Source organism: Lepidochelys kempii, chromosome 11 (assembly GCF_965140285.1).
Source record: "Lepidochelys kempii isolate rLepKem1 chromosome 11, rLepKem1.hap1, whole genome shotgun sequence".
Lineage (NCBI taxonomy): Eukaryota > Metazoa > Chordata > Testudines > Cheloniidae > Lepidochelys > Lepidochelys kempii.
In genome coordinates, this window is record NC_136390.1 from 10,001 (window position 1) to 36,268 (window position 26,268).

Below are 26,268 nucleotides of genomic sequence, written 5' to 3' on the forward strand. Positions count from 1 at the left end.
CATCCTAAAAGCCTAAATGTAAATAAATTGCATGGCAGGATCCAAGTCACTACCTTTAAAGGGATGAGTTTGAACTAAAATTGAGGGTGGGGGCTGAAACAGCTGTGTCCTTGTAAATGCAACTAAATGGCATTCATGCCCCAGGAATAGACAACACTTCACTTTTCAACCAGGGCTTATAATGTAGTTTGAGCTGAACCTGAGTAGGATCCACTTCAGACAGCCCACCCCTGTTCTTGAGAGAGAACCATGCACACACATTCCTGTTCTCTAGCTGTGGCAACCAACTGTTTAGGCTCCTGAGGACCAAAATACTTTAGTCTAACCCAAGTTACTTGATGCGGCACAGGGTTAACTAGGTAAAATGTAATGGCCCGTGACATCCAGGCAGTCAAAATTAAACACTATTAAATCTGGGAAAAAGGAATGCAACTTTAAGTTTGGCTGAAAAATAAATTAAAACAAATATTTTCTTAGCTCAATTCCCAGATGCCAGTTGCTCTTCGACAGACTGAAAGCTATTGAATCTACTTCCTCTACTGCAGAACTGTTCCTTGTGTATTTTTCTGACAGTGTGACAGACAAGTGTGAAAAAGGCAGAAGATGACAGATAAGAGGAAGCTTGTGGCTTTGTTTTTTTAAGATAGTGTCCCTCAAACAACCAAGATGAATACAAGTCTCGGCTGTTCATGTTTAATATAACAGTTTTTGATGTTAACTAACATCTTTAGGATGAGGTGCAAATCCCTTGATACTGTAAGTGGTGATATGTGATTTCAGTTTGTTTCTATGTAGGAATCAATCAAGTGAAGTTCTTTAAAAAAAAATCTTTGCTACACATCCTGCTGCCAAGTTGTAAACTCCCACCGCATGACAAGTGCCTCTGGCTAATGGAATAAGGGTTCCTTCTCATCACCTAGTCCAGATGCTAGTGTGACTGTCCGTACTGGCAGCTGATTTGACACTGCAGCGTTTCTTCACAATCATGTTGATGTAGGCTTTCATGATCTTTATTATTTCTCCCACCTGGACAAAAAATGAAAGGATAGGTAGGCAGATTGAAAACACAGTAGTTAGGTGTACGAGTCACTTTGCAGAAAGACAGTCACTGCCCTGAAGTGCTGGCAATAGATACAGTAACTCCTCACTTAACGTCCTCCTGCTTAATGTTGTTTCAAAGTTACGTCGCTGCTCAATTAGGGAACATGCTCATTTAAAGTTGTGCAATGCTCCCTTATAACGTCTTTTGGCTGCCTGCTCTGTCCACTGCATGTAAGATTTTGTGGAAGAGCAGCGATTTTACAAGGGAGCATTGCACAAGTTCCTCTTCTCCGCCTCCTCCCCCTCCCTCCCAGTGCTTCCCCCACTGGCAAACAGCTTAGGACTTTCTGTGAGGGAGGGGGAGGAGCGGGGAAGCGTCTCCACTTCTCCCCCTCCCTCCCTGAGTTTGGTGGCACTTAGGATTATCTGGGGATGTGGGGTGCTCTGGAGATGAGGTGGAGTGGGGGTGGGAAGAGATGGGCCTAGAGTGCAGCGGGGATGGGAAGAAGCGGGCCTGGAGCATCCACCAGCAAAGTCGGTGCCTGTTCTTCTCTGGGTAAGCTGCCACTGCTGCTGCGAAGATGCTTCCTAGCGTTCTTGCCTGCAGCAGGCTGTGCCTGTGTAGGGTAAGCCATCAACTGCTTTTCGGCTGAGGGGCATGAACTGATCATGTGACATTCTGACCATCTTGCCCTGTAAGTGCGAGCGGAAGACCACGCACGCCAGATACACCGCCCTGAGTTTCTTGACATTTATGTGTAGGGATAGCTCCAGGGCTGACCACAGCCCTTGGTCTGAACAGTCCCCACATGGGCCCCCCAACCCAGGTCCAACGCATTGGACACCAGCTCCAACAACGGGGCCCTGTCCTGGAAGGGGACCCCTTGGAGCATGTTGTTCAGGGTGGACCACACCGACGGGTGGCAATCACTGGGTTGGGCATGATGAGGACCTTGTCCATCCTGCCCCGGGCCTGGGAGAACTCCAAGGCCAGCCAAAGCTGGAGGGGCCTCATTCGGAGCCTGGCATGGCGGACCACTTACGTGCACGCCGACATGTGACCCAGGAGCTGGAGGCATGCTCTGGCCATTGTCACAGGGAACTTCATGCCCGTGTTGATGAGCCCCTTTAGGGTCTCGAATCTGTCCGGTGGGAGGGAGGCCGTGGCTGACGAGGTGTCCAGGAGCGCCCCGATAAACTCTATGCGCTGGACCGGGACTAACGTGGACTTGTTGTCATTTACTAACAGGCCCAAGGCAGCACACGTGGAGAGTAGAAGCGTCATGTGATCCCGCAGCTGTGACCAGGAGCTGCCCTTGACTAGCCAATCATCCAGGTAGGGAAAGATCTGGACCCCCTGGAGTCTTAGGTAGGCCGCTACCACTGACATACATTTTGTGAACACCTTTGGGGCGGTGGATAGACCAAATGGGAGGACCGTAAATTGGTAGTGATTCTGTCCCACCAGGAAACGGAGGAAGTGTCTGTGCCCCTCTAATATGTGGATGTGGAAATATGCGTCCTGCAGATCCAGGGCGGTGTACCAATTCCCTGGATCCAGGGAGGGGATGATGGAGGCCAGGGAGACCATGCGGAACTTGAGTTTGACCATAAACTGGTTCAGATCCCGCAGGTCCAGGATGGGCCTGAGTCCCCCTTTGGCCTTCTGGATAAGGAAATAGCAGGAGTAGAAACCCTTGCCTCTGAACTCCCTGGGCACCATTTCCACCACTCCCAGGTCTAGGAGCTGCGAACGATCCCCCAGAAGGAACGGGGGTGGGGGATGGTTGGGCGGGGGCAAAACAAATTGCAGCGTGTAGCCCTGGGAAATCATGTTGAGGACCCAGCGGTCCGAGGTTAGTCGTGACCACTCCAGGAGGAAAGCCCACAACCGATTGCAGAAGGGAAGCTCTATTGAGGGGGGGATCCCCTTCGGGAACTGTCAGGGTGCCCCCTGGCATCCCATCAAAACTGCCTTTTCCCCACCTGCTTGCCCTTGGAGGACCCAGGCTGCGGGGCAGGCTGTGACTGCTGCTGAGGGTGCCTCTTATAGTCTCTCAACTTTTTATAGGCAGCCTCGTACTTAGGCTGGGAAGCCGAAGCAGGGGCCTGCTGCGGCTTACACTTACTTTTGGCCGGAGCTGGAATATGTAGACCCACGGTCTGCAGGGTCATGCGGGAGTCCTTCATGCCATGCAGCTTTGTATCTGTTTGTTCCACAAACAGAGCCTTGCTGTCAACTGGGAGATCCTGCATGACCGACTGCGCCTCACTGGACAGCAGGAGCCATGACGCCCTTCTTATGGACACTGCCGAGACCATGGATCAAGTTGCCATGTCCGCCGCATCTGACGCCGCCTACAGGGACGCCCTAACAGCCGCTGCACCCTCCTCCACCAGCACCTTGAACTTTTTTTTTAATTGTGCTCCTGGAGGGAGCCCTCCAATTTGGGCAGTGAACCCCACATGTTGAATTCGTATCTGCCCAGGAGAGCCTGGTGGTTTGCCACCCGCAACTGGAAACTCAAGGATGGATAAACCTTTCTGCCAAAAGAGTCCAGCCTCCTTGAGTCTTTATTTTTCTAGGTGGGGGCTGGTTGGCCCTGCCGCTCCCTGTGGTTGACCGACTTGACCACCAGGGAGTTGGGCGCCGGGTGGGTGTAGAGGCACTCGTGTCCCTTGGCGAGTATAAAGTACTTGTGTTCTGCCTTCTTTGAGATGGGGGCCAGGGAAGCTGGCGTTTGCCACAAGGTATTTGAGATCCTTGCCACCCCCTCATGGAGGGGCAAAGCCACCCTGCCCGGTGCCGAAGATGACAGTACATTGAACAGGGAGTCTGAGGGTTCCTCCAGCTCCTCTGCCTGGAGGTGAAGGCTCGATGCCACCTGTTTTAAAAGTTCTTGATGGGCCCTAAAGTCCTCCTGTGGGACGGAGGGGGGCAGGGCCGCTATCGCCTCATCCGGGGAGGGTGAGGAAGCCGGTACAGTGCTCTGGTATCCGCCAGCACTGGAGGGTACACCACTTGGTCTGGCTCCGGGCACGGTGCCGAGGACGCACGTCTCACTGACCCTCTCCTCAGGGGCCTTGAGAGAGAGGCCAACGGTGCCTCTGAGGCTCCGGCTACCAAGCAGGCCCCCACCAGGGGCTGCGTTGGAGGCCATGGTGCTCACTGGTACCACTGTGCCGGCCACCGGGCCCAGTGCCACTGCACCTGCTGTGGCACCGACGGCCCCGGCTTTTTGGCCTGGCCCATGGAAGGGTGACTATGAGCAGAGACCGGGCTGATGAACAACCTGCTGCTGCCACGGGACTGGGAGGAACGGCGGTGCCGGGAGCGGCGTCGCCCAAGGGACCGTGATCTTGATGCAGAGGACCAGTACCATCTGTAGCTGCCGCTCCAAGATCTGCTCTAACGGGCAGACCCGCGATGGCGCGGTGCCGGCGATCTACACCTCAGGCTGCGGAGACGGTGCCTTGGCGGAGACTTGGAGTGGGATTCCGAGCGGGAACAGCGACGACGTCCGTGCTGCGACTGGCTGTGGTAACCCCTGTGAGACGAGGACCTTTGGCGACATCTGCCTCGGTCCCGTCGGTAATTGCTCCGTGGCGTGGAGTGGTGCCGGACGTCCCAGTCGGACGGTACCCAACCAGACAGTCTGGTGGGAGTCGAGGACGAGCCATGTGGACTGCGCCCCGAATGGTCGCTGGGCGGAGAACGGCGTTGGGAACGTTCCCGCGACTGAGAGCAGTGCTGCACTGGGGGCAACTGTGGAGAACCCAGCGGTGGCTTGCCTCTGGAGCGGGGAGCCGACACCAGCAGCGCTCCTGGTACCGGCATGGTCATGACATCTCTGGCTGCCTGCAGGGCCTCTGGCGTGGAAGGCATCCGGATATCCAGGGAGGCCCGGTCCGAAGCAGCAGGGCAACTACGCTCAACATGAGTGGGAGGCCTAGAGGCTGGAGGGGATCGAGGGCCAACATGGGTCTAGTCTCTGCCCCTGGTTTACCTTGGTGCTGCTGCGAAGAAGGCACTTTTTTAGCCTTCTTATGCCCCGTAGATAGGGAGCGGTGCCGACTAGTCGAAGGCACCGGGAGGTCGCAGTGCACCGATGCCTGGTGCAGACCTGGAGAGATGCGCCAGAGCCGGGGTCAGCACCATGAGAATGGCCCGGAGCCTAATGTCTCTTTCTCTCTTAGTCCGAGGTTTAAACGACTTGCAAATCTTGCAATGATCACTGATAAGTCTGTGTGCGGATCACTCCTTGGCATAGATCACCTACAAGAGCCACATGACTTAAAACCCGGGGCGCGGGGTATGCCCTGGCTCGGGTACTCGAACTAAATGAACTAACTGTAACAGCTAACTAACTACAGGTACTAGCACTGAACGAACGAAAAGTTCTGGGGATGAGCTACAGCAAAGCTGGAGCAGAGCAGTTCTGATGCACCTTCACTGGCGGCAAGAAGGAACTGAGGGTGGCGGAAGCACGCAGCTCACCTTATACTGTGTCATGGAGGTGGCACTCCAGGGGTCGCTGGAGTGCTCCCCCTATGGGTACTACTAGGGGGAAAACTTCCGGCACTGGTGCACGTGGTGAGCACACACCCCTATTGTGGAATACACATGAGCAATCACTCAAAGAAGAAAAAAGTGTTTTTAATTTATAAGGGGGGGTCACACTCAGAGGCTTGCTATACGAAAGTACAAAAAAGTTTGAGAACCACTGGCATAAACTTTTAAAAGTGAAGATAACCAACCACTGGAACAATTTACCAAGGGTTGTGGTGGATTCGCCATTTTAAAGTCAAGGCTGGATGTTTTTCCAAAAGACCTGCTCTAGTAATTTTTGTGTGGAAGTTCTATGCCCTGTGTTATACAGGAGGTCAGACTAGATGATCATACTGGTCCCTTCTGGCTTGAAATCTATGAATCAGTAGACAATGCTGGCCAAAAAATCTGATCTTGAGTGCATGTGCACCCAGAAAGAATAGCAGTGAATCCACATGGATCATAGCCTGAAGAATCTGAGATTTACACTTATCCCAACTCCAATTTATATGGTCTCACAGATCTCACTGTGGTTTGTGCCAGCATCATTACTACTCAGATTCCTTGCAGGTGGTGAGTATTATATCCCATTCAACATAAAAGTTAAAGGAGGAATGTGGTACTTTGATTTGCCTGAAAAATTCTGGAAAGCAGAAATCCAAGGATTTTAAAAACGTTAAACTTCTCTTCAGTTTCCCGAAAATGTATCTGTCTTCATGCTCCACCTTGTGCTACAAATGGCTTACAGAGGTCTGAGACACTGATTTCCCTGAGGGACCACTCAGGGCAGGGATTCAAGGGAGCAGAATTAAGGTCATATGATTCTGTTGGAAAGGAAGTGTCACCTTACTGCTGCATTTCTACAGTTCATGTTCTATTGGTTACTACTGCACTAATAGTCTTGTAGAGATGATGTATGGTCACCGTAACTCTGTATTATTTTCCCATGTGAGTTGTTTTAACTCGCTTTTCACATTCTGGAAGGGCATGAGAAGCATGGGGGACCAAGGAACACCCAAAACCATAAACTCCACATTAACAAAGTGTTTTGCATGTTAAATGAGGTTCAGCATGTTTTTTCTTTCTATGTTAGGCAGTGACATGGTTGAAAGGAAATCAAACCCTCCTCCTCTCCTGCCCAGTTTCTACAGGAAGAGTTTTTTAATAAGGCAGCTCTCACTTGCAAAGTTCAAATCTTTGTTCGGTTCTAGTAAATCACAGTAATAATGGAACTCGGATAGTTACACTGTATACACAGCAGGGACATCCTGTTACACATACCTGGGAGGTTTCAAAGAACATCTCTCGCTCATCCACTGTAATTTTGAAGGTATTGGGTTGTGGAGCTCCAAAGAAAACAATGTGCTCATACTGGAAAGTTTCCAGTGATTTAGGATCTCCCCGTTTGTATACAGACACATTCTCTGTACTGACTCCAAGCCAGAGATCATTCGGAAATCCACCCTCCTTACACTGTTGAGAACAAAAAACTCAGATTAACAGAAGTGCTCCAAATGGGAAAGAAAACCTGGGGACACTCCTGCATTGCAGGTCTGAGGGCATGTCTACACTTTGAATTCTGGGTGTAATTCCCAGTTTCTGGAGACATACCCACACTAGCTGTGATTGAGCTGGCAAGCTAAAAACAGCAGTGTAGGCATGGCAGTGCAGACAGAGGGAGGGGCTAGCCACCCCATGTACGTACCCATCCGGGATGGTCGGCATGTACAAAGGGCAGCTAGGCCCTCACACCTCCACAGCAGCACTACTATTTTTGGCACACTAGCTCAGAGCTAGTGTGGGTACGTCTCCTTGAGCTGGGAATTGCACCCCCCGCTCAAAGTGTAGACATATCCTGAGTCAAACAGTTGAGCAGAGGGTTTTGGAATAAACAGTGCAGAATATGTCTGAGCAGTCCTTCTGTACTCACTCATCTTTCCTTCTAATTCTGTAACCCTACGAGACAGATATCTTACTGGTTTAAGAAAGAGTTAAAAATGCATTTTAAAAAAAAATGAAACATAGCAGGGCCTGAGAGCTCTTGCTCCCTCTGGACACCACAGTACTCCTCCTCCATAGGAGAAATGGGACTTCTGCAGGAGAATCCTACAGCACCTCCTGCTGGGAAGGTTTAGGAATGAGCCGTGAGGTTCTCCACACGCAGTTCTCTCACCTATCTCATTCAGTGCCTTCTGCTGTGAGAAACAGGGAATAGCTTGGAGTAGGCCAGCTGCAAGATCCTCACAGCCAAAGCTCCTACCCCAATTTTCAGGGCTTCACATGTATGTGACACTGCACTGAAATGTTGCTCAAGATTCCCGGGTTTCTGTGGCACTGCTGTCCTAAAGTCTGTGGCAAAATGAAAATTCTAGAGCAGCTTAAAAGAAATGTGTTAATATTCATAAACAGTTATTTTACTGAGGTAAATATGCTGAGTAATGTAATGCACCATTGCCTGTATTATTTATTTCACTGCCTTCTTTGGAGTGTCTCCTGCTAGAAAGGACTGGGGCTTTTTTCACAACAGGTGATGGAAAATCATCTCCCTTCCTGTTTTGTACCTTCCTTTCTCACACCACCATCTTCACAGGCCAGGGAAGGTCCTAAGTTTTTTCTCTCTCTTTCAAAGTGGGAACGTCCATGTCTCCCTTCCCACCCAGCAGAACACGCATCTAGACTAACTGGAGTGTTTACTCAGTACTCTCCACTTTGCCTGACTAGGTATGTGGTGCTGCTCTGATGGCGGAATCACACTCAGTGCAGTCAGGCGGAATGTAGCATGTTAACAAGAGTTTCTCTATGCTGTCCAGTGTAAAATGCAACATTTTTCATCCCCAAGAATAATGCCTGCTTGGACAGTAGTTGTTATCTGAGTTTATATACCTCTCACCTCAACATCAAAGAGTGTTGAGCCATAGCCTGGCCATTCCTTTACAACGGACATGTATTTCACCATGGCCTGGTGCTGAGACAGTCCCTGCAACTTGTTCCATTTCTGCACTATGCTGGCCCGAGCAGCAGAGAGCTCCTCCTTCACCCACATTTCCATCATCTGCTCTTCTTCCACCTTCTGCTTTTTTACTGAGCCTGTCTTGAAGCCACGTTTCAAAGTTCCTTCCAGAAAGCTGGTCCGTCTCCTCTCCAGAGCATGACTGGTCATGCCACTGCTCTTTGTTGATTGCAGGATTTTGGATTTTAGTCTGTTCACTGGGTAAATGCCATCGAGGGTCCAGGTGATTTTGGAATAGTCTCCATGAAGGTACTGCAGCCTTAGGGCTGCCAGGTGCTGCAGTGTCTCCTCTGGGGCAGGAAAGTGCCCATCAATAAGACTTTCATGAGCCTGTAAATGTTAAACAAACAAAAAAAACCCTCCATAATTTATGCCTTATCTGTCCATTTACGGTGCTCAACCTTGTGATATCTGCCCCAGCACCTAGCCAATCCCAGTACAGAAGTGCATAGAGTCAGGATATCTGACTAGCAGTTACTATAAGGAGGACAAATGAAATCAGAACGAATTAAAAGAAATTAAACATAATGCCTCCCTCCTTTGCTCTTTCAGCCCTTTCCTGTTTATTTTGTTGGGAAATCCTGTTAGATGAAAGAGAGAAACAGGGAAGCTCAGAACCAGTGACTACCAGCTACTTGTACTTGGCATGACAAACAACTAGGTCACAGAATAAAGCAGTAGAAGAGCAAGAGATTTCTGAAAAGCAAGTTTTGGTGAATTCAGAAATACAAAATACAGTGAGCAACACAGAAATATTAAAATCTACCAGTGGGAAGAAGGCTGGGAAGTTTTCAAACACACCATAAAGGATATCCCAAAGAACTGCTGAGAGGCAGGTGGGGATGCTACATACATAATATAGCCAACACTACCACACAAAAAGCGAAGATACGAAAGTTAAGCCACCCAGCAAAACGTACCCTCTGCTCCTCTACCATAGGCACACATCTGTTACCACCACCATACCAAGCACCGCAAACATAACTACCTGACTCTCACAAACTTCCCTTCTATACACACCAAGCCACCTACTCCAAATACCCTACGCACTATACTCACGCACTATATGCAGTGAGAGGTGTAGTTCGGGGTACAGTCAGGTGGTAGCTAGGGGCTGTGTGTGGGCAGGAGGGTAGCTCAGGAGGCAGGTGGGGATAGCCAGGCGTGTAGCGTAGGGTGCAGGCAGGTGGGCTCGGGGCTGTGTAGAGGTAGAGGGGTAGCTCAGGGTACAGGGAAGGGATAGCTAGGCGCTGTATGCAGTGAGGGGGTAGCTCAGGGTGCAGCTCAGGGTGCAGGAAGGGGCGAGCTAAGGGCTGTGTGCAGGCACTGGGGAGCTCAGGGTGCAGGGAGGAAGGAGCTGGGGCTGTGTGGGGGCAGGAGATAGCTCCGGGTGCAGGCAGGGAGTAGCTAGGGCAGTGAACTGGTGACCCCTTTCACAGAGCAAGCCTCTGAATGCGACTCCCTTTACCAATTAAAAATGCTTTTTTATATATTTATCACCATTATAAATGCTGGATGCAAACTGGGGTTTGAGGTGGAGGCTGACAGCTCATGACCCCCCATGTAATAACTCGCGACCCCCTGAGGGGTCCTGACCACCAGTTTGAGAACTCCTTAGCTAGGGGCTGTGTGCATGCAGCAGGGGTAGCTCCGGGTGCAGGGAGGGTGTAGCTATGGGTTGTGTGTGGGGAGGGGGTAGCTCAGGGCAGAGAGAGAGGGGTAGCTAGGGGCTGTGTGCAGGCAGGTGGTAGCTCAGGGAGCAGAGAGAGGGGTAGCTAGGGGCTGTGTGTGGGGACGGGGTAGCTCAGGGTACAGGGAAGGGATAGCTAGGGGCTGTGCGCAGACTACAGCCTGGAGAATGGGTACCCTATCAACTGTTGACTGGGAGGCTCGCCCCAGTCTGGAACCCAGCCAGTTCTGGCCAGTGGGAGGACAAAGGGCTGAGGAGAGGATGTCTGTCACCTGACCAGCTGGTTCTGGAAAGTGGGACCAAAGGATGGAAGAGAGAGGGCCCAGGAGGCCTGTTTACGTGGGACTGAAGACAAAGGATGGAGGAGGGACTGTTGGGGAAGCTGATGATTGGCTGGAAGGAGGGGGCTGCTGGACTGGGGACAAAGAGCCCATCGGGACGGGACAGACCCAGATGGACGGTGCTGAGACTTTCTAGACCCGAGGGCCTTGAGAACTTCCTGTGCTGGGTTCAGACATTCAATAAACTCTTCTGATTTACACTGGCTGAGAGTCACTGCAGTCTAGAGATCGGGGTGGCATTGCTCCCTTTGGGTGTGGAGGCCCCGGGGGTCCAGAGCAAGTGGATTCCCTGAGGGGTCCCACGGCAGAGACAGGCATGCTGGAGGCTCAGTAGTGCAGTCCCAGGAGGTTGCAGGGCCAAAAGGCCTAGTCCTGGAGAGAGTGTGCAACCCTCACAGAGGGCTATCATGCTGAAGGGGGTTACTCACAGGGGCCATACGGAGCCGAGAGAGCACAGGGCCTGTGAGTCTGTGACAACAACGGACAAGTGCATTCTCGTAGTCAGACTATGAGCACAGAGGAACAAGGATTCCGATTCCGACCATGTGGCGGTAAGAGGGAACTGAAGGAGTGTCACCCGCAGGGCCTCTTATAACCTCGCCTGGAGCACGAGACAATGCACGACCCACTTGCAAATCAATAGACACTGCTACCGAAAACTTCTGGCTCTGGTTCATGGCGCACATGCACACCCTGCATTTTGGAATACATATAGGGACTGTCATTTGAAGAAGAATCTATGGCTCATTTTAAGATGTGGCATTCAAAAGTCATCACATTATGTAAACAGACAGACAGACAGAGAGAAATGCCATCAAGTTGAGTGTATGGCCTGGCAAGCTTGGCCAACTATCTGATGCTCCATTGTCTTCATTCAAAGATGTCAGTCTCTGGGAGCTGCTGTCTGGGTGATGCACAAGTGCTTCACCTCATTCCATCATTTTGGGTCAATCAGCCAGTTTTTAAATCTACAGGACAATGTTTTATCTAAGCCATTTGTATTATTTTTTCAACTTAAGATTCTTTGAGACACTATCAGTTGGTTTCTGAAGTCTACAGCTGCACAACACTGTACATTGTCTACTGCACAACGCAGCTCAAGATAAGGGTGTGCATATAAAGGCTGTCTTTGTACCCCCGATCAGTGGGGCTGCTTCACACTGTGCATGTCCCTGGTGTAACCTAGAGCAGCCTGAAGAATGCCCTACTCTGCACCAGCTTTCAACAGCCCATTATGGCAGTTGAAAAACTATACTTCATTTTCCACGTGCTGGTGACAGGGAGAGGTGACTTGGGAGCCATTATAGCAACTCACACTACCTTATTCTATTCCATTTTGTGTACTATCCTAATCACCATAGTATCTGACCACCTTCCTAAAGTGCATTGTATGTGACTAACGTCAGTCATGTGTTTTCTTTCGGTCATCCACTACCTAGGAATTGAAATGATTTGTTTTGGTAAGGTTTATACCAGGGGTCTCCAGTCTGCTGGACATCTGCAGCCAGAGAACCTCCCCAATGTGGCCCATGGGGCACCAGCAATTTTGGGGCCGGGTCCCTCCCATGGCCGTACCTGCCGCCCCTGGGCGCTCCCTCCCCTAGGCGATTTAAAATAGCTCGGGGCCCCGCTCACTGGCAGCGCAGTGGAGTTGAGTGGCTTCCTGTACGCTCGTTCCACATGGCTGCCGGCCCCCCGCAGCCAATGGGCAGCAGCGCACAGAGGCTGCCCTACCTTGGAGCCCCAGGTAAGCGCCGCGCCCCACTCCCAGAGCCTGCACCCCTCCCCCTTCCCACACACCCCTCCCACCCCCAAACTCCCTCCCAGAGCCTACACTTCCACCTCGTGCCCCAGCCCAGAGCCTGCACCCAGCACCCAAACTCCATTCCAGAGTCTGCACCCCAGACCCTCTCCCCCACCCAAACTCCCTCCCAGAGCCCAACCTCTCACCCTTTCTGCACCCAAACTCCCTCCCAGAGCCTGCACCCTGCACCCCAATCCCCTACCTCAGACCACATCCCCCACCCAAACTCCCTCCCAGAGCCCAACCTCTCACCCTTTCTGCACCCAAACTCCCTCCCAGAGCCTGCACCCTCCCAATCTCCTATCTCAGACCACATCCCTCACACAAACTCCCCCCAAGAGCCTTAGGCAGGTGGGGGGCGGAGTTTTGGGGGGGGGGGGGTTCTGGGCGGCATGAGTGACATTATTGGCCCTCTGGGAGGATTTGAGGACTGGCACTGGCCCTAAGGTAAACTGAGTTTGAGACCCCCGGTTTATATAAACTGCTGTGCATTTTATTAATGATAATAATAATTAGTGATAAAAGGTCATATGGCCCTTGGAGGATCAGTTGGTGTGATCCCCTACGCTGTGGAGATCATCCCCTGACTGGCTCAGTATCCACAAGTAACAAAATCTAGCCCATGATTTAGTAGTGTATGCCTTTGTCTATTCACTTTTTTATTATATTTTTATAAAAAAAGCAATTACATTTGTCCAGCCACATTTAATTTTTGCAATCCCCAGTTGTGCTTTTGGCTTGCAGTTCTGTTGTCCTCATCGACTTTATTTCATTATTTTGCTAGAGAGAAGTTTGACTTACAAGACAAGAATCTGACTAAGGACAGGAATTGGTGGCATCATTCTCCTTTCTTTTCTTCCTACCTCTTTTCTCCTCTTTACTTCCTAGTACTACTGCTCTGTTCCAGAAAAGCTGATCTGTACCTCTATACAGTGCAGCCCAGCCAATGAACTAAGGCAGCAGGCTCCCTTCCTACCTTCTATCCCTAGCTACACAATCATGAAAGGAAACTTCCTCTTCTCCCAACAATGTGACCCAATTGCTTGCCAGAAAGGCACGAACTCTCCTCTCCCCAGCCTTGCCCACACTTGACATGAATGTAAACTCCCCTCTTCTCTACTTATAGCTGCCTGACCATGCATCCTTAGAAATCCCCTCCCCCTCACACATCTTACCTGCTCAAACATGAAGGCAAATTCCACCCCCTCTCTGGGAACATTCTCAATATCCAAGAAGCAATAGAGTTTAAAATACAGCTGCCACTGTCCTTCCTCCTCCTCTTCCTCGGAGCCAGCCAATCTGTAAAGCAGATGAGAGAAGGGAAGAAACTGCAGAGCATCCTGATAATGAGTCATCCTCAATCCCACTGTATAATGCAAGGCTATTGCCAGGAGAGAACAAACAACTTCTTGATTCTAGCGGATCTTAAACATAAAAAAGAAGCTTACAAGAAGTGTAAGGTTGGACATATGACCAGGGAAGAGTATAAAAATATTGCTCGGGCATGTAGGAATGATATCAGGAGGGCCAAATCGCACCTGGAGCTGCAGCTAGCCAGAGATGTTAAGAGTAACAAGAAGGGTTTCTTCAGGTATGTTGGCAACAAGAAGAAAGCCAAGGAAAGTGTGGGCCCCTTACTGAATGAGGGAGGCAACCTAGTGACAGAGGATGTGGAAAAAGCTAATGTACTCAATGCTTTTTTTGCCTCTGTCTTCACTAACAAGGTCAGCTCCCAGACTGCTGCGCTGGGCATCACAAAATGGGGAAGAGATGGCCAGCCCTCTGTGGAGACAGAGGTGGTTAGGGACTATTTAGAAAAGCTGGACGTGCACAAGTCCATGGGGCCGGACGAGTTGCATCCGAGAGTGCTGAAGGAATTGGCGGCTGTGATTGCAGAGCCATTGGCCATTATCTTTGAAAACTCGTGGCGAACGGGGGAAGTCCCGGATGACTGGAAAAAGGCTAATGTAGTGCCAATCTTTAAAAAAGGGAAGAAGGAGGATCCTGGGAACTACAGGCCAGTCAGCCTCACCTCAGTCCCTGGAAAAATCATGGAGCAGGTCCTCAAAGAATCAATCCTGAAGCACTTGCATGAGAGGAAAGTGATCAGGAACAGCCAGCATGGATTCACCAAGGGAAGGTCATGCCTGACTAATCTAATCGCCTTTTATGATGAGATTACTGGTTCTGTGGATGAAGGGAAAGCAGTGGATGTATTGTTTCTTGACTTTAGCAAAGCTTTTGACACGGTCTCCCATAGTATTCTTGTCAGCAAGTTAAGGAAGTATGGGCTGGATGAATGCACTATAAGGTGGGTAGAAAGCTGGCTAGATTGTCGGGCTCAACGGGTAGTGATCAATGGCTCCATATCTAGTTGGCAGCCGGTATCAAGTGGAGTGCCCCAAGGGTCGGTCCTGGGGCTGGTTTTGTTCAATATCTTCATAAATGATCTGGAGGATGGTGTGGATTGCACTCTCAGCAAATTTGCGGATGATACTAAACTGGGAGGAGTGGTAGATACGCTGGAGGGGAGGGATAGGATACAGAAGGACCTAGACAAATTGGAGGATTGGGCCAAAAGAAATCTGATGAGGTTCAATAAGGATAAGTGCAGGGTCCTGCACTTAGGACGGAAGAATCCAATGCACCGCTACAGACTAGGGACCGAATGGCTAGGCAGCAGTTCTGCAGAAAACTTCTGCAGGGGTGACAGTGGACGAGAAGCTGGATATGAGTCAGCAGTGTGCCCTTGTTGCCAAGAAGGCCAATGGCATTTTGGGATGTATAAGTAGGGGCATAGCGAGTAGATCGAGGGACGTGATCGTTCCCCTCTATTCAACATTGGTGAGGCCTCATCTGGAGTACTGTGTCCAGTTTTGGGCCCCACACTACAAGAAGGATGTGGATAAATTGGAGAGAGTCCAGCGAAGGGCAACAAAAATGATTAGGGGTCTGGAACACATGACTTATGAGGAGAGGCTGAGGGAGCTGGGATTGTTTAGCCTGCAGAAGAGAAGAATGAGGGGGGATTTGATAGCTGCTTTCAACTACCTGAAAGGGGGTTCCAAAGAGGATGGCTCTAGACTGTTCTCAATGGTAGCAGATGACAGAACGAGGAGTAATGGTCTCAAGTTGCAGTGGGGGAGGTTTAGATTGGATATTAGGAAAAACTTTTTCACTAAGAGGGTGGTGAAACACTGGAATGCGTTACCTAGGGAGGTGGTAGAATCTCCTTCCTTAGAGGTTTTTAAGGTCAGGCTTGACAAAGCCCTGGCTGGGATGATTTAACTGGGAATTGGTCCTGCTTCGAGCAGGGGGTTGGACTAGATGACCTTCAGGGGTCCCTTCCAACCCTGATATTCTATGATTCTATGATTGATTTACCAGGACAGTCCATGAGTGTAATGGACCTTCCTGTAGCTGCCTCCTCATGTGGGATATTGACTCAGAAATCTGTGAGGATATAAAGTGCATTAGAACTTAATCATGTTCTTAGAATGACGATTCCAGGTAAAGAAACAAGGTGGAGCCATGCCATGTCACAGAATATTCTTAATTTTTAAGTTTTTTATTTCTTTTAAGATAATTTTGTGCTAGTGAAAGGTGCTTGTTTGATAGCCCTGGTGAACAAAATCTTATCTGTATCTGCAAAACAGGTATAAAACAGACAATGGTTATGTCATCTTCCTCCATATCACCCTCTGCTTGTATGCCTTACTCCTGTCTTGGAGGGACCACCACGAGGGGTAAGTGTCCACTCAAGTCTTTAACCTCTCTTTTGTGATGGATAACAAGGGAACAATTATTAATTCTGGTTGTGATGTGGACATTCGTCCATCATACACTGGACTGAGCACCCTAAATCACTACTGACCTATACCAGGTTGAAGCCAACAACCATTCTATCAAATAATAGTTTAAGGGGAAGTGCGCTTGCACATGCTGCTTTGGGGTGCAATTACCACAGGCACCTCTTGTGCAAATGGTCAGGTAGGTGTCTAAATAGCTATTTATAACTACAAATACCTGATTAGCAGGGATCATAGTAATGCTTAGTACTTATGTACAGTATCACTTTTCAGGTTCAGCGAGCTTGACCAATATTATCCACCCACATTACACACAAAAGTTAACCTGTCCCAGTAATCCTGTCATCCACTTCTTATAGATAAAAGAAAAAGCTAGCATGCAGAAACACCTCCCTCTGGGAGTCTGTGACGTTCTGTACCTCGTGGGAACACCCTACACCACCATGTTCATCCTTATAATATGATTGTGTGGTATTTGCCGTACCTGGCTAGAGCAGGCCTGTTCCTCTGGGTTCAGCCAGACAGCAGCCAAGCTGAGAGGCAAAAAGAGAGAAGGTTTGGGTGCAGGAGCTGACCGCTGTCCTGTGAGAGCAGGTCCGGGCGGCTCGGCAGTGGCCACGGTGCAGCCATGGCCAGGTCCATAAGTGTGTCGAACCAGTGCTTGCGAGGCCACGCCAGGGCAGTCATAATGACTCACACTTTGTCCCTGTTGATTTTTGACAGGTCCCTGGTGATCTGCAGGAACACATACATCAAGTCCCCCGTCCATGACAGGAGAAAGGCATCAGAGAGGGTGCCCCTTTCAAGGCTTTGGAGAGAGCAGAACTGATGACACTTCCTATTCTGTCTGGTGGTGAACAGGTCCACTTCTGGAAGACCATCCGGGCGACCTCTGGGTGGAGTGACTACTCGTGGTGAGAGAAAAAGTTGAGATGATCTGCCAGCGTTTTCCGGATGCCTGGGAGATGCAAAGTCTCCAGGTGAATTGTGTGGTGGACACAAAAGTCCAACAGGTGAAATGCTTCCTGACAGGAGGGACGACGATGAGCGATCACCCCCCTGCCTGTTGACACAGAACATCAAGGCCATGTTGTCCGTCAACACCTGCACTACTTGACTGGACAACTGTGGCAGGAAGACCTGGCAGGATAGGCGGATGGCCCTGAGCTCCCTGGCATTTATATGTAAAGCCATCTCCTCCGGAGACCACGTCCCTTGGGTTTGCAGCGTACTGAGATGTACTCCAGTGGATGTGTTGTTCCTTGACTTTAGCAAAGCTTTTGATACAGTTTCCCACAGTATTCTTGCCAGCAAGTTAAAGAAATATGGGCTGGATGAATGGACTATAAGGTGGATAGAAAGCTGGCTAGATCTTCAGGCTCAACAGACAATGATCAATGGCTCCATGTCTAGTTGGGAGCCGGTATCAAGCGGAGTGCCACAAGGTTCGATCCTGGGGCCGGTTTTGTTCAATATCTTCATTAATGATCTGGAGGATGGTGTGGATTGCACCCTCAGCAAGTTTGCAGATGACACTAAAATGGGATGAGTGGTAGGTACGCTGGAGGGTAGGGATAGGATACAAAGAGCCCTAGACAAATTAGAGGATTGGGCCAAAAGAAATCTGATGAGGTTCAACAAGGACAAGTGCGGAGTCCTGCACTTAGGACGGAAGAATCCCATGCACTGCTACAGACTAGGGACCGAATGGCTAGGCAGTAGTTCTGCAGAAAAGGACCAAGGGGTTACAGTGGACGAGAAGCTGGATAGGAATCAACAGTGTGCCCTCGTTGCCAAGAAGGCCCAATGGCATTTTGGGATGTATAAGTAGGGACATTGCCAGCAGATTGAGGGACGTGATCATTCCCCTCTATTGGGGTGAGGCCTCATCTGGAGTACCGTGTCCAGTTTTGGGCCCCACACTACAAGAAGAATGTGGAAAAATTGGAAAACGTCCAGCGGAGGGCAACAAAAATGATTAGTGGGCTGGAGCACGTGATTTATGAGGCGAGGCTGAGGGGACTGGGATTATTTAGTCCGTGGAAGAGAAGAATGAGGGGGATTTGATAGCTGCTTTCAACTACCTGAAAAGGGGTTCCAAAGAGGATGGATCTAGACTGTTCTCAGTGGTACCAGATGACAGAACAAGGAGTAATGGTCTCGAGTTGCAGTGGGGGAGGTTTAGGTTGGATATTAGGAAAACTTTTTCTCTAGGAGGGTGGTGAAGCACTGGAATGGGTTACCTAGGGAGGTGGTGGAATCTCCTTCCTTAGAGGTTTTTAAGGTCAGGCTTGACAGAGCCCTGGCTGGGATGATTTAGTTGGGGATTGGTCCTGCTTTGAGCAGGGGGTTGGACTAGATGACCTCCTGAGGTCCCTTCCAACCCTGATATTCTATGATTTGGTTAGGGATTACTCCGCACTTTCTATTACTAACCATTAAGAGTTTTTTCTGAGAGTCCTAACCTAATAAGGAATTACTGAAACCAGGTGGGATTGGAGTGTTAAAACCAATGGTTATAAACTATTTAGGAAGGACCAAGTGGGCAAAAGAGGCAGGGGAGTGGCACTCTATGTCCAAAATGGCATTACTTATTTCTGAATCATTGAAAACTCAGAAGAAAATTATCTTGAATGCTTATGGATTAACGTCCTAGTAGACAAAGCACAAGATTGGGTATTGGTTGGTGTCTGCTGCAGACCACCCAATCACACTAGGGAACAGGACGACTGACTCCTTACACACCTATTTATAATGTGTAGTGAAATTGCATGATCATGAGGTACTTCAATTTGAATGACATATGCCAGAGGCCTCATGCATATCCTTGAAATTTCTAAATATCATATACAACAATTTCTAACTCAAAAAGTGTTGCATTCAACATGGGGGATTCTGTACTAGACCTTGTTGTGACAGATAAACAGGAACTGATAACCAAATGAAAAATAAATGGTAGCTTAGGTACCACTGATCATGACTCGATCATATTTATAACGTACAAACACAATAAAGTCCAGACCACTAATATTTTATACATACTTGGTGCTTTAAAAGGGCCAATTTCACAAAGCTAAAAACAATTCTGAGCCAGATCAGCTGGGAGGAAGAATTTAATCAGAAAAATATAAATGATAATTGGGAATTGTTTAAGAACATTTTACTAGATGCCCACAATCAAGGAAAAAGGCCATAATGGTTAAAAAACTGGCCTGCTTTAGAGGGGAAGTGAAGGCAGCTATATAAAAATAAAAGTAATATATAACAAATGGAAGAAAGAGGAAGTTGACAGTAATGAATATTAATCATAATTGTAGAATTGTAAAAAATTGATAAGGGAAGCAAAGGGACTGGTCAGCAGAGGTAAGGACAAATAGAGCTACTATAAGGTAGGTGCAAAACTGGTTGGAAAACCGTTCCCAGAGATTAGTTACCAGTGGTTCACAGTCATGCTGGAAGGACATAATGAGTGGGGTCCCGCAGGGTTCAGTTCTGGGTCTGGTTCTGTTCAATATTTTCATCAATGATTTAGATAATAGCATGCAGCGTTCACTTATAAAGTTTGCAGATGATACCAAGCTGGATGGAGTTGCAAGTGCTTTGGAGGATAGGATTAAAACTCGTAAGAACATAAGAATGGCCATACTGGGTCACACCAAATGTCCATCCAGCACAGTATCCTGTCTACAGTGGCCAAAATTCAAAATGATCTGGACAAACTGAAGAAATGGTCTGAAGTAAATAGGATGAAATTCAATATGGACAACTGCAAAGTTCTCCACTTAGGAAGGAACAATCAGTTGCACACATACAAAATGGGAAATGACTGCCTAGGAAGGAGTACTGCGGAAAGGGATCTGGGGGTCATAGTGGACCACAAGCTAAGTATGAGTCAACAGTGTAATGCTGTTGCAAAAAAAGCGAAGATCATTGTGGGATGTATTAGCAGGAGTGTTGTAAGCAAGACACAAAAAGTAATTCTTCCACTCTACTCTGTGCTGATTAGGCTTCAACTGGAGTATTGTGTCCAGTTCTGGACCGCACATTTCAGGTAGGATGTGGATAAATTGGAGACTCCAGAGAAGAGCGACAAAAATGATTACAGGTTAGAAAACATAACCTATGAGGGAAGATTGAAAAAATTGGGTTTGTTTAGTCTGGAAAAGAGAAGACTGAGGGGGGACACGATAACAGTTTTCAAGTATGCAAAAGGTTGTTAAAAGGAGGAAGGAGAAAAATTGTTTTTCTTAACCTCTGAGGATAGGACAAGAAGCAGTGGGCTTAAATTGCAGCAAGGGAGGTTTAGGATGGACATTAGGAAAAACCTCCTGTCAGGGTGGTTAAGCACAGAAATAAATTACCTAGGGAGGTTGTGGAATCTCCATCATTGGAGATTTTTAAAAGCAGGTAAGACAAACCTGTCAGGAATGGTCTAGATAATACGTAGTCCTGCCATGAGTGCAGGGGACTGGACTACATGACCTTTCAAGGTCTCTTCCTATGATTCTATGACAAGGAGTTTTAAAAATATATTAGGAACAAAAAGAATCATAACAATGTTATTGATTCATTACTAGATGGAAATGGTAGAATTATCAATAATAATACAGAAAAGGTAAAAGTGTTCAATAAATATTTCTGTTCTGTATTTAGGAAAAAATCGGATGATGTCGGCACATGTGATAACACTCTTTCCGCCCCAACTGTAACTCAGGAGGATGTTAAACACCAGCTACTAAAGTTAGACATTTATAAATCAGGAGGTCCAGATAACTTGCATCCAAGAGTTTTAAAAGAGCTGGCAAAGGAGTTGCTGGACCATTAATGTTGATTTTCAGTAAGTCACGGAACACTGGAGAGTTCCAGAAGACCACAAGAAAGCTAATGTTGTGTCACTATTAAAAGAGAGTAAACAGGATGACCTGGGTAATTATAGCCTGTCAGTTTGACACTGATGCCAGGCAAGAGCATAGAGTAGCTGCTATGGGACTTGATTAATAAAGAATTAAGGGAGGGCAATGTTATTTATCCCAATCAACATGATTTTATGAAAAAGTGGTCCTGTCAGACTAACCGGATATCTTTTTTTTTTATGAGATTACAAGTTTGGATGATAATGGTAACAATGTTGATGTAATATACTTAAACTTTTGTAAGGCATTTGACTTGGTACCACATAACATTTTGATTAAAAAACTAGAAAGATATAAAATTAACATGGCACACATCAATGGATTAAATGCTAGTTAACTGATAAGGTCTCAAAATGTCATTGTAAATGGGGAATTATAATTGAATGGGTGTGTTTCTAGTGCGGTGCCGCAGGGATCAGTTCTTGGCCCTATGCTATTTAACATTTTTTATCAGTGACCTGGAAGAACACATAAAATCATCACTGATAAAGTTTGCAGATGAACAAAAATAGAGGGAGTGCTAAATAGTGAAGAGACAGGTCACTGATACAGAGCAATCTGGATCACTTGGTAAGCTGGGCACAACCAAATAATATGCATTTTAATAGGGCTAAATGTTACTGTATGCATCTAGGAACAAAGACTGTAGGCCATACTTACAGGATTGGGGGCTCTATCCTGGGAAGCAAGGACTCTGAAAAAAGATTTGGGGATTGTGATGGATAATCAAGTTGAACAGGAACTACCACTGCGATGCTGTGGCCAAAAGAGCTAACATGATCCTTATATGCATAAACAGGGGAATCTTGAGTAGGAGCAGAGAGGTTATTTTACCTCATTATTTGGCACTGGTGAGACTGCTGCTGGAATACTGTGTCCAGTTCTGGTGCCCACAATTCAAGAAGGATGTTGATAAATTCGAAATGAGTTCAGAGAAGAGTCCCAAGAATGATTAAAGAATTAGAAAACATGCTTTATACTGACAGACACAAGAAGCTCAATCTATTGAGTTTAACAAACAGACAATTTTAAAATCAAGATAGGATGTTTTTCTAAAAGATCTGCTCTAGGAATTATTTTTGGGAAGGTCTCTGGCCTCCGCTATAGAGGAGGTCAGACTAGATGATCACAGTGATCTATTCTGGCCTTGGAATCTAATGAATTATTTTTTATCACTACAACAAATGTGTGCATGATTTATTACATGTAACCTACCAAGGGCTAGAACTTATGGGGGCCTAGTGGTTGAAGGAGCTGACAGGGTGTTTGCCCTGCGCTCATGGTACATAAACATGCTATCAAGCAGCATGCGGGTCACTCACTTAACCAGGGAATTTCAGAGCTAATGTTATACCCATTCAGTCAAGAGTCATCAGTATGAGGATCCTCTGAAATGTTCTCTTACCTCTCAAACTTGGCAAGGATGTCAGCAACAATTACACGACTCTCAATAGCCCTGTCCACATGTTGATTGCGTTCAAAAAGGGCAAACATATTACGACTGTCCTCCATGGCGAGCCCTCGGATCAGCTTCTCAACCACCTGCAGGGGAGAGAGATCAGACACCTTGAACTGTACAATGTTGGGTATTACCACTCACACAGGAGTCAGCCTTTAAAATAGGAAGAGGGAGCCCCAAAGGCACTTCCTCCCATTAGAGCTCCAAATCCATCTGACCACGTGCAGGAGAATGTCAGGGTTGCTTCACCGAGTAAGAGCCCAAAGGTCTCATCTCAGAGGTGGCAAGCAGGATTCTGTTAAATTATTTCTTTTCATAGATTCATAGATTTAAAGCCCGAAGGAACCATTACATTATCTAGTCTGACCTCCTGTATATCACAGGCCTGAGAATTTCACCGTTACCTCTGTATTGAGCCCAATAACTTGAGTTTGACTAAAGCACAACTTCCAGAGAGATCTCCAGTCTGGATCTGAAGCCATTAAGAGATGGAGAATCCACCACTTTCCCTGGGAGTTTGTTTCAGTGGTTTGGAACTTCCGGATGGTGTTTCTGAACACTCAAACAACAGTTCTCTCTCTGTAGGTTCTTTATGTCGCTCATCACCGTAGCAGTTGAGAACTGGCTTTGAGTGGCAGCAAGGACTCCCCCTCAAAAAGCTTATTATCCAGACAAATCTCAGACAACCCTGTGCCCACTACCATCACCTCCTATTACCTCCCTGTGCCCATTAATACGACCTATGCTATTACCTCTCCTGCACTGGTGTGGGAGTTGATGGTGATTTTACAGGAGCCACCGCCATGGCAGTACACAGTTGTGGTCATTTCTTCACGAGTGATGAGAGCCAGTATTTCCTCCTGGGAGGGCACAAACTCCCTGGTCTTGGTTCTCTTCAGGGAATCACTGATGAACTGAGCATACCTGTCTATTTCCGTGCCTGGGAAGAGGTCTCTTACTCTAATTGTAAAGAAAAGCGGAAAAGCTGTTACACGGTGAACAGAACATGTCCAAGTGCAGGTAGAGTTCTACATAGCATGGAGTACCATAAGCACAGAATCCCATAGAAATGTGTTGCCAAGTACAGCCATACGAAAAAAGGCCCAGATCCACCAAAGGACTTAGGCCTTGCAATGCTCAGCGTCACGATGTCTAACTTTTCAGTGCCTAGAAAATTCATGGAAAAACAATGGGATCCACAAGCCTGAGTTAGGCGCCTACGCTCCCCATACAATGAATGGGGAGAGAGAGGTGCCTGAGAATGGGATCCACAAAACCAGTATGCTAGGCAGGGCATTGCCTACATTAGCCAATGGGAGATACCTATGAGAGGGGTGTGTCCTAATCCCCACCCCCTCAGTGAATTAGGCACCTAAATACAGACCAAAGCAAGGCCCTTTCCTCTGTGATCCACAGTCAGGAGCCCCTCCCCTGGAGTTAGGCAGCTTAGGTGCCTACATTGTTTCTTGTGAGAATGAGTTTAGGTAGTTGCCTTACTCCACATAAAATGTCCAGAGGAGTAGGATGTGGTACTCCCCTTACAGCTTTTGAGTGGGCAATTATAAGACAAAAGCTTTATTAATCGCCCCATCCACCCACAGAGAAGGTCTTGTCCCATCACTCTGAATACTAGAAGAGGGAAATAAAAATAGTTGATGAGAAGATTTTTTCATCACATCAGTGACAGAGGATGTGGAAAAAGCTAATGTACTCAATGCTTTTTTTGCCTCTGTTTTCACTAACAAGGTCAGCTCCCAGACTGCTGCGCTGGGCATCACAAAATGCGGAAGAGATGGCCAGCCCTCTGTGGAGATAGAGGCGGTTAGGGACTATTTAGAAAAGCTGGACGTGCACAAGTCCATGGGGCCGGACGAGTTGCATCCGAGAGTGCTGAAGGAATTGGCGGCTGTGATTGCAGAGCCACTGGCCATTATCTTTGAAAACTCGTGGCGAACCGGGGAAGTCCTGGATGACTGGAAAAAGGCTAATGTAGTGCCAATCTTTAAAAAAGGGAAGAAGGAAGATCCTGGGAACTACAGGCCAGTCAGCCTCACCTCAGTCCCTGGAAAAATCATGGAGCAGGTCCTCAAAGAATCAATCCTGAAGCACTTGCATGAGAGGAAAGTGATCAGGAACAGCCAGCATGGATTCACCAAGGGAAGGTCATGCCTGACTAATCTAATCGCCTTTTATGATGAGATTACTGGTTCTGTGGATGAAGGGAAAGCAGTGGATGTATTGTTTCTTGACTTTAGCAAAGCTTTTGACACGGTCTCCCATAGTATTCTTGTCAGCAAGTTAAGGAAGTATGGGCTGGATGAATGCACCATAAGGTGGGTAGAAAGCTGGCTAAATTGTCGGGCTCAACGGGTAGTGATCAATGGCTCCATGTCTAGTTGGCAGCCGGTATCAAGTGGAGTGCCCCAGGGGTCGGTCCTGGGGCCGGTTTTATTCAATATCTTCATAAATGATCTGGAGGATGGTGTGGATTGCACTCTCAGCAAATTTGCGGATGATACTAAACTGGGAGGAGTGGTAGATACGCTGGAGGGGAGGGATAGGATACAGAAAGACCTAGACCAATTGGAAGATTGGGCCAAAAGGAATCTGATGAGGTTCAATAAGGATAAGTGCAGGGTCCTGCACTTAGGACGGAAGAACCCAATGCATAGCTACAGACTAGGGACCGAATGGCTAGGCAGCGGTTCTGCAGAAAAGGACCTAGGGGTGACAGTGGACGAGAAGCTGGATATGAGTCAGCAGTGTGCCCTTGTTGCCAAGAAGGCCAATGGCATTTTGGGATGTATAAGTAGGGGCATAGCGAGCAGATCGAGGGACGTGATCGTTCCCCTCTATTCGACATTGGTGAGGCCTCATCTGGAGTACTGTGTCCAGTTTTGGGCCCCACACTTCAAGAAGGATGTGGATAAATTGGAGAGAGTCCAGCGAAGGGCAACAAAAATGATTAGGGGACTGGAACACATGAGTTATGAGGAGAGGCTGAGGGAGCTGGGATTGTTTAGCCTGCAGAAGAGAAGAATGAGGGGGGATTTGATAGCTGCTTTCAACTACCTGAAAGGGGGTTCCAAAGAGGATGGCTCTAGACTGTTCTCAATGGTAGCAGATGACAGAACGAGGAGTAATGGTCTCAAGTTGCAGTGGGGGAGGTTTAGATTGGATATTAGGAAAAACTTTTTCACTAAGAGGGTGGTGAAACACTGGAATGCGTTACCTAGGGAGGTGGTAGAATCTCCTTCCTTAGAGGTTTTTAAGGTCAGGCTTGACAAAGCCCTGGCTGGGATGATTTAACTGGGAATTGGTCCTGCTTTGAGCAGGGGGTTGGACTAGATGACCTTCTGGGGTCCCTTCCAACCCTGATATTCTATGATTCTATGATCTCTTTGCTGTTTGAACTCTCACAGGGCTATAGAGACCAAACTGAAGCCAGAGATCCCAAGGGGTTATCTCCTGGGTCCACCCTGAAAGACACTTTGAACTGACAGATCTCTACAAATATGTCACTCTTAGGATTTAGATGGTAACTCAGTTGTGTGTATATGTTTGCTTGCTTTAACCTGTAAATAACTCATTTATTTTTCCTACTTAATAAACCTTTAGGTAGTGTATTATGGGATTGGCTACAGGCGTTGTC

The 26,268-nt window shown here is 47.9% G+C and overlaps 1 protein-coding gene across 1 annotated transcript in view; it reads right to left on the reverse strand.

The window, feature by feature from the left end:
* Window positions 1–679: 679 nt before the first annotated feature.
* Window positions 680–26,268, reverse strand: part of LOC140895349 (unconventional myosin-X) — a 274,354-nt gene continuing 248,765 nt past the window's right edge. The window contains exons 36-41 of the mRNA XM_073304794.2: window positions 23,369–23,576; window positions 22,563–22,699; window positions 13,611–13,734; window positions 8,481–8,930; window positions 6,872–7,063; window positions 680–1,026 (exon numbers count right to left, since the gene is read on the reverse strand). Of these exons, the coding sequence (XP_073160895.2) occupies window positions 913–1,026; window positions 6,872–7,063; window positions 8,481–8,930; window positions 13,611–13,734; window positions 22,563–22,699; window positions 23,369–23,576 (1,225 nt within the window). The 3' untranslated portion in view covers window positions 680–912. The remainder of the gene's footprint in view (window positions 1,027–6,871; window positions 7,064–8,480; window positions 8,931–13,610; window positions 13,735–22,562; window positions 22,700–23,368; window positions 23,577–26,268) is intronic.